Genomic DNA, 8567 nt, shown 5'->3' on the forward strand with positions numbered 1-8567 from the left:
TAACAGAACTTATCGACGAGATCTATCGGTTGTCCGCTCACCCTGATTCCCGTTCGAGGTCTCGAAGAGATCCACATCTGCTTGCATTTATGAAGGCGTAGAAGTAGTCCACAGGCAGCAGCCAGCTTAGATACAAGGTTGACAACGTGTTGAAGTTTCGTACTGCTTTTCAAGAATATAACAACATTGTCAGCGTTCTTGAGATCGGTCAAGAGGCGTCTGCTGGTGCTAGAATGATATCGGCCGGACACTGATATACTGTTCTGTTCATAATGTTATCGATGGCGAAGTTGAACAGGAAGGATCGCTCCACTCCAGTTCCTTGCCTTTGTCCTACTCCAGTTACGAGATCAAAGGTGTTCTGCATTCGGATGGTGTTTGAATCACCGTGAGCAGTTGTTGGTTGATTCATGTCATCACGAATGCGAACGAACTTTCCTTGTACTCCATCGACGCCTACAGCGCTGAGAAGACGGCCTCGGTGGGTAAAGTCGGGTACAGCTTCAAAGCCCAGAAAGGCTAGTTGCATCTGTCTCCGTTGTCAGATTTCGATCGCTCCTGACGATGAACATGTGGTAAATCGAAGATAGTCAAGACGAATGCCAGCTTGGTTGTTGCGTGTTGTTTCTTCGCGATGTTTGATGAGTCGGTCCAGGATAATGCGCTCCAATACCTTGTACATAACACGCAGCAAAGAGATTCCTCGATAATTCCTGGGGTCCGTGACGGATAACTTCTTGTGGAGGGGAATTATGATAGCGTGTCTCCACGAATCAGGTATCCTTTTGTCTGTTCATATTGAACGGATCATCTTTGTCATCTCACGAATCCCAGACGGAGGAAGATATTTTAGCATTTCTGCGCTAATCCCGTCGTCTCCACCAGATTTTCTACTTTTCATTTTTTGAATACAGACCACGAATTCCGACTCGGTCGGTGGCTCCTCGTTAACCGCATATGTCGGTCTATGAACGTGTTCGAGTTCAGGAGCTGACGGTGCTAGCCGATTCAGCAAAGTCTTGAAGTGATCCTACAAATTGGAAGCGTTGCTTCAAGGACAGCTACCTCATTGGCAGTGTTGAGGACAGGGGAACATCTTTTCATTCTGCCGCTATACTGTTTTAGTAGAGCATAGGCGTTCCGCGGGTTCCTGTCCTCCCACGCCTTTTCAAACTCCATCGCTCTTGACGTCCACTCGTTATCGTGGTCTTGTTGCAGTTGACGACGCAGCTTAATTCTAAGACGCTTTTCCTGGTTGAAGTCACCAGCGCTGTGCTTGACAAATACAGAATTGTATATGGATTTTGTTTCCGCAAATGCAAAGGCAAACTTCTTCCGCGACAATAGAACCGCGAGCGTTTCAATTGCAGCGTCCTGGATGCACTTTGTGAAGGAATCCGCATCGCTAAACTTCTTCCTGGTCCGTACTCCAACATGAATAGACACACATTAGCGGAATTTTGTTCTGCATTCATCGTCTCTCAGACCTGCCAGTCGATTTTTGGTTGAAGAGGAACTCCTCGGTTTCTCTTGTGGAACCGTATCTTGAAGCTGAGAAGAACTGGACGGGGGTCAGAGTCGAACGCGACGTCCCAAACAGCTCTAGATTTTCGGATATCTGACTGAGAAATGTTCCTCGTCAGAACGTAGTCGAGCTGAAGCTTAAGAGTCCTCATCTTCCGCTTGCGCTGCTCTTCAGGCGTTAAAAGGGTTGACCCCTGCCACGTGAGCTGATGGCGTCGATGATTCCTCTTAAACGTGGAAGCGATGATGAGGCCCGTCTGTTCGCAAAAGTCGACCAGACGGTCACCATTGTCCGACGTGCGCTCCGCTGGATAATACCATTTTTCTAGCACATCGGATTGCTGTTCTAGTCCCATCTTCGCATTTGCGTCGATTCCGACAATGACCACCTGCTGGCTTGACATTTTGGACATCAACGCATTGAGTTCATCATAGAAGGCATCCTTACTGGTGTCCTCAGCGGTTTCCGTAGGTGCGTGAGCACTTACGATCAGGAGTTTACGTCCTCTGCGACCCTGCAATCGTAGAAAGACGACGTTGAGCCAAATTTCTCCACCAGGTTCTTGTAATCGTTCCTCACAGCTATCGCGCAGCCACCTATTTTGTTCTCATCAGCATCGACGCAGTATGTGGTGTAATTTTCGATGCTGACGACGGACTGATCTTTCATGCGTGTTTCCTGCAGTGCGGCAAAAGAAACACAGAAGTATCGCAGAAGTCTGGTTAGAGCGGCTTGTTGGAATTCACTCGATAGTGTTCGGCAGTTCAGCGTGACGAAACGAATGGTTGTTGCCAAAGATTCTATGCTCGCTTCAGGCGGTTGACCTTTCAGGTTATGGGCTTTGGCAATGTGCTCGACGACAGCACCTTTTTGCAATGTATGTAAATCTTTCGCCATATTACAGTGCGGGTTATATAGCTCGTACGTTCCCAATGCGTATACTCGAACGCCTGATTTCGTTTAGTTAAAACAGGTCCACCAAGTGCAGGTAGCAATCAGACTCGCATACGCGGCCCCATTTATACATATATATTCTTTATAGAATTGTACTATTTGACAGCTCTTGTTCTTTTCTTTAAAAAGATATTAAGCGAGATTTGCTCCTAAATACCACTGGTCTGATGGTATTTAGGTCTTTGCGATATCGTGTCATAAGTTACTTTAGCAACACATAAACGCATGTATACCTTGTGTGGACACGTGTTGCTCTTCTTGTTATCTTGAAATTCCCTTGAAGCGATTTTTATTTCTTCAATATCATACCTCTGAAGCAGTTCAAGCGCACTCAGCCAGAACCACAACTAGACTAACCCAGGGTACTCTTTGGAAATCCAGTAGGCCAATTGTAAGAAATCGTCTTTTCAGATGGATGAATCAAGGGAAGAGAGAGACATGTTACGAAAAGGAGGAGAACATATAACGCTTAAGTCTCTGCTGAGTGACGATGAGGACAAAGACTCCAGGGAAGATGTTAAAAAGCGTAGCCCTTCGCTAGAAGATAGTAGCGACAGGAGCGGCGAAGATGCCGTAGACAGGGGAAAAAGTGATAAAAGCAGGGGAAAAAGCGACGAAGATAAACCGCTCGTCCCATCGGAGAAGAAGAAAGATCTACCATTTGGGGACGTCGATGAAAAGGTGAATGATTCCAAGTCGTTTCTTCAGTCGTTAAGTACGTTGAGAAAGCGAAAACATTTAGGATACTGGAAAAGGCCTCAAACGAACACTCACGTTGACCAACTGCGTTACGATGATCGTTGGTTGCATTATCGGATCGGGAATATTTGTCAGTCCAACAGGAATCCAAGAAGGTTCCCTGCGGTTTCGTCGACTCGAAGAACTCTGAGGAACAACTACATCTGTTCTAGCTGCTGGTTCTGTCGGTGCTTCGCTGGCTATGTGGATCTTATGTGGGATGTGGTGTGGAATGGGTGCTTATATTTACGCTGAACTTGGAACTATGATTACAAAGTCTGGTGGAGATTATGCATATATGATGGCAGCATTCGGTCCATTCTTAGCTTTTTTGAGGCTTTGGATCGAGAGTATAGTAGTGAGGTACGGGTTTTTTTGAGAATCGTAACGACTATTTTTCTTAGAAACATGCCTTGTCGCAACCATGATGCCGGCAGAAGAGCACCCATTTCCATCCCTTTGGATTTACACACATAATATGTTAAAAGATGATAACGAATGAGTTGGTGATAATACTCAATTACCTCAAGATTGAAGATAGATCTCTACCGAATTTTCATTGCTTCCTTACGACACTGTGCACTGCGAAGCACAGTATCTCCGAAGTCGTAAAGTCTCTTTTCCAGTTTTGCAAAATTGAAATTGAAGGAATATAATTATGAAAAGAGAGTACTTGTTACGTGTTCTGCTCGACAAGATCGTTTTGTGACGTCGAAAACCTAACGAGTCAGTTTAGCTCACTGCGCATGAATTCTGCATTCTAGGAAAAGTGTGGAGATAGAAAATGACGCCAATCCCACACATCGCCAAAAAGGCAAATATAAATGCTCGTTGCTGGCTTGACGAGAATTGCTGGGAAGGAACTCATTATACGGCCCCCGCACGGCAAGAAAATGGAGTGAAACTGGACAGCACTTGGAAGGCACAGATATGAGACCCACAACGGAAGCAATTATTTGCCGATTATCAAACTCATACAGAACAAGTCATTATTCCATAAGATACTACATCCAAAACCGAAACCAAAAAAAAAAGGCCAAATCATTCGTCGGTTATGAAATGTAAGCAGAAATTGATCTTTTTAGAGTAATCCACTGTGGCATAATCTCGCTGTGCAATAAAACCTGACCTTAAAGGTATATTAGTAATGTAACCGTAAGAGTTTCTGAAAAATTATGATGTGAAATCCGTTATACTGGGTCACGAAACAGAAATATCGGCAAGGAAAACGTTGGAGGTGATCTGAATTCTTGAATAGGAGTAAAATAACGCTTGTCGATAACAGATGAGTTCTTGCCACTTTTTCCACTCTGGTCTGTGGTCTTTACACATAACTGTCTGGTACTGCGTGTGTAGATCAAAATTTATTTCGTTGCTGGTGATCCTATACAGGAGTACACATTCGTTGGTACACTGGCCAGCAAAAAATGCGTTCTAGCAGCTGCCGCATCTCCGGTGGAACACTGCATAGACTAGTTTCAATGTATATGGTTCACGTTTTCACTACATTGGACGAGTATTGAACGGTCCCAATTTTCAGTTTTATTGAATTACCTACAGGGTTTCCTTCTCATATTAGTATTTCATATTATTATTATTATTATTTACTATTGTTATTATTATTCCAGGCCCTGTGCTATTACCATAATCTCTCTTACATTCGCTCTTTACCTTCTTCGTCCTATTTATCCCACATGCGATCCACCAAAATGGAGTACAGAGATTATTGCAGGCTTACTAATAAGTTTGTTACTGCAGCGTTATGATTTATTCATTTTTAATGATTTTTAATTATGAGTAAGAAGTACGTTTCCAGCTATTTTGGGTGTTATCAATTGCTGGTCTGTAAAGCTTGCAACATTGGTACAGGACTGGTTCACATACGCCAAAGTAGTTGCTCTTCTGATGGTTATAATCACTGGAGCTTATCTCCTAGTCTTTGGTATCATTCTTTTTTTTGAGCTTTTTAACTAACTTCCAAAGTGTAAGAGATATTTTACCTATGTGGATTTCGCTCCGTTAGTACTACGTCCGGTTCTACGACCACCGAGTGCGGATACTACATGATCTAACCTACAGTGGGGTCAGAGGAGTTTTTGCAACGAATACTTATATATTATCTTACTGTAGCGCTTTTGTCCCTCAAGAATCAACCGATCGCTTAACAACGGCATGAACTTTTTTGACCAAACTACGAATACATCAGATATTCTATGAAATGAAGCAGATAACCGTGATGCGGTAAGAAACGGAACGAAAATCACAGAAAAAATCGTACGGGTACGCGCCCATCATTTTTCTGCCTTGCTCTGGCTCCCTTACAGTAGATAAATATCCTCCATACAGATAAAAACATTATAGATATTACTTCCTAGAAAATAAAATTTCTGATGAGGATCATCAAGGAAAATATGTGATACTTCAGGTGGACCACAGTACAGAGATTCATTTGAAGATATTTTTGAAGGAAATTTCCGGAATTTCTATCAAGCATCGGTTGGATTCTACTCCGGACTATTTGCCTATCAGGGATGGACCTACTTAAACTTCATTACCGAAGAACTTATTAATCCTAAGAAGTTCGCCTATTTCTAATGATGGTAACTATATAAAAGCCAGGTTTAAAATCTCAGAAGAAAACATTTACGTAAGCAACATTCAAAGTAAAGAAGACATAGATAGAGGGAGAAGAAAGAAAATAGATTTAAAAAAAACCCTTGACGATCATAGAGCGATCATGAACGTGTTTGAAGATTTGCTTAAGAAAAATCCAAACCGAAATTTCGCGATGTCAAAGGTGGCACTTAAACGTTCTAGGTCACGTTATTTTATTTAAACGACATCCCCTTAGACGGAGGAACACTAATTATAAGTCCTTCATATATACCCTGGACACGTGAGCTATACACAAGTACTCTATAATCAGTGACAGGTTGTGGCATGCGCACATGAGTGGCAGAATTGCTTCAAATTTATAATTTAATAAAATGTTGGTGTCTATATGGGAAAATGCAGAGTTCGGATTGTAGGTTACAGGTATGAGGGTGATCAACAGAGACCACAGCATTGTCACATCTGAGAGCAAGTAGGCTTATTTGGCCCTGACGCTGGATCCGAACAGAGCTGTACGGCGGAGCTGTTTGCAATTTTGAATTATAGTGTTGTCAAAACGACATGACACACGAACATTTGCGCAAGCGGCTGGGCTCAAAGCGGAGCGGTGGAGCGTAGCGGTTGAGATCGTGTACGGATCCACGCTACCGCCACACACCTCTGCAGTTCGCCATGGTCCCATCTCGATTCCAACCGCTATCTCCACCGCACCGCTTCCGAGCGCGGCCGCTTGCGCAACGGTCCGTGCTTCATGTCGTTTTGACCCAACTATACGTAACTTGATTGGCAGTCTGATATTGTTGCCTGACTCGGCTGCGCGCTACTTAAAGGCATCACCCCACGAATCTGAGATGGTGCAGATTTCAGGTGGAGTATTCGTGTACGGGATGGGAGACTACGGAGAGGGAGGTGATTCCATTCATTTCTTGCTAATTGCCGTAAAAAAACGGCCCGGAAGATGCAGCGCAGCACGAGACTGGCGCGCTCCAATCGAACCTCTTGTGCAAAATGGTGCGCCAAAACGAATGAAGCCGTATCTTCCGGGCCGTTTTTTACGGCAATTAGGAAGAAATGGACGGAACCACCTCCCTCTCCGTAGTCTCCCATCCTGTATACGAATACTCCACCTGAAATCTGCACCACCTCAGATTCGTGGGGTGATGCCTTTAACCGAGTCCTTCAACATGCCTCTGTTCAAACTTCTCGATCTACGCCAACAGCTCGAATAGTATTATAGCTGATCCGTATCTCGCGAGACTTCACTTCTCTCCAGAACTAGCGGAAATTCTCGATACCTGAGTGAACTCTGTAAGTTTTTCTGCGGATGCCCTCACTACGTCAGATTGGTGGTACCTCACGAATCTGGGGTAGCACAGGTTTCAGGCGGGTAATGCCTATACGGGGTCGTAGATTGCGGGAAAGAGGGTGAATCTGCTCATCTCTCACTGCATCACTGTAAACAGACGGGCTCGGAATGCCGTTCCTTACTACGTCCTCTATTGCAACGCGCCACCCTTGCGCCTGTCCCCGCCTGCGGTTCGTCGAAAACCTATTCGAACGAATCGCAGGCGCGGAGGGCGCAGTAGTTGCGAATCGTAACAGAAACCGTCGTAAGAAACAGCGTTTCAGAGTCCGTTTACACTGATAGAGGGAGAGATGAACGGAATCACCCTCTTTCTCGCAATCTACTATCTATCTGTTCTAGGAATTACCCGCCTGAGGCCCGTACCAACCCAAATTCGTGGGTGATGCCTTTAAATGACAGAACAAGTAACTTTCTTTCAAAAACCAGTGCCAAACTAATGCACATATCAGTTAGCAGCAGCTACTACTGTGCTCAGCTAAAAAGTACAACCGCCACCCTTCTGCATATAAAATGTAGAGTGCAAAAAGTAGTATATTTGTTCAGAAATCTACCTCTTGCGGTTATGTATTCATGTATTATTGTTACTATAATTTATGCACTGTTTAACGTCGCCTTATATGTAGTCGTCTCACCTGATGAAATGGTTGCCAGCCCTGCTGTTGCCGTAGTAAGTTATCCATTCAACCTTAAAGGATCCATCCCCTGCCATCTACAATGTTTTGGTTAGGCAAATGAACGCAAACCACATTTACAGTTTTTGTTTGCGCTATATCTTTGACGTTGCTTACTGTTTTCAATTTCCAGTAATCTAGCTTTACCAGATAATGATTCTTCCTTAATACTTCCAGTTGTTTGCTGAAAAAGTGTACGGTAAATTTGCCTTCGTGATGCCGTTATGTGTGGCAATCTCGACTGTTGGTTCAGCAAACGGTGGAATTATGACAAGCTCAAGGTATTCGAATCCAATACATCCAGCTGTCACAATGTAACTCCTTTCCAGATTGTTTTATTGTGGTGCACGCGAAGGTCAGATGCCGGTGTTGCTGACCATGATAAATAGGAGATTGCGTACACCCATACCTGCAGTGACTTTTACGGTGGGCACATTCATTAAGACAACATCTTAGAAAATATATGATGTTTAGACAGGAAAAATGTACAAAAAGATATTTTGGTATATTTCATGTTTTAGTGTGTTGTATCTATCGGTTATCTTTTCTTGTCCAGCAATCTTTACGTACTAATTAATGCTAGCCAAATAACAGCTTGGTTAGCAATCACTGTGGTGGCGATAGCGTTGCTGAGATTGCGGTGCAAATATCCGGATGCACCGAGACCGGTTAAGGTCAGTTAAAGCAGCCTTTTAGTCAT

At 43.8% G+C, this 8567-nt stretch overlaps 3 protein-coding genes across 4 annotated transcripts in view; 1 reads left to right on the top strand and 2 right to left on the bottom strand.

The window, feature by feature from the left end:
- Positions 1 to 208: 208 nt before the first annotated feature.
- RB195_017181 (uncharacterized protein) lies at positions 209 to 529 on the bottom strand (the record flags this gene model as incomplete). The annotated part of the gene is made up of 1 exon (XM_064184068.1): positions 209 to 529. The coding sequence occupies one exon, from the start codon at positions 527 to 529 to the stop codon at positions 209 to 211; it is 321 nt and encodes a 106-aa protein (XP_064039949.1).
- Positions 530 to 793: 264 nt separating this feature from the next.
- On the bottom strand, positions 794 to 2422 carry RB195_017182 (uncharacterized protein; the record flags this gene model as incomplete). The annotated part of the gene is made up of 4 exons (XM_064184069.1): positions 794 to 1018; positions 1066 to 1374; positions 1488 to 2039; positions 2105 to 2422. The coding sequence occupies 4 exons, from the start codon at positions 2420 to 2422 to the stop codon at positions 794 to 796; spliced, it is 1404 nt and encodes a 467-aa protein (XP_064039950.1).
- Positions 2423 to 2890: 468 nt separating this feature from the next.
- RB195_017183 (uncharacterized protein) overlaps positions 2891 to 8567 on the top strand; it is a gene marked incomplete at both ends in the record, with an annotated part of 7482 nt that continues 1805 nt past the window's right edge. The window contains 10 exons of one of the 2 annotated variants that reach the window (XM_013440746.2): positions 2891 to 3160; positions 3222 to 3333; positions 3391 to 3580; positions 4846 to 4961; positions 5034 to 5159; positions 5643 to 5796; positions 7740 to 7863; positions 8045 to 8148; positions 8197 to 8293; positions 8389 to 8541. In XM_013440746.2, coding sequence (XP_013296200.2) covers positions 2891 to 3160; positions 3222 to 3333; positions 3391 to 3580; positions 4846 to 4961; positions 5034 to 5159; positions 5643 to 5796; positions 7740 to 7863; positions 8045 to 8148; positions 8197 to 8293; positions 8389 to 8541 — 1446 coding nt within the window. The remainder of the gene's footprint in view (positions 3161 to 3221; positions 3334 to 3390; positions 3581 to 4845; positions 4962 to 5033; positions 5160 to 5642; positions 5797 to 7739; positions 7864 to 8044; positions 8149 to 8196; positions 8294 to 8388; positions 8542 to 8567) is intronic. The other variant, XM_064184070.1, reaches the window with a different exon arrangement.

This window comes from Necator americanus, chromosome II (assembly GCF_031761385.1).
Source record: "Necator americanus strain Aroian chromosome II, whole genome shotgun sequence".
NCBI lineage: Eukaryota > Metazoa > Nematoda > Chromadorea > Rhabditida > Ancylostomatidae > Necator > Necator americanus.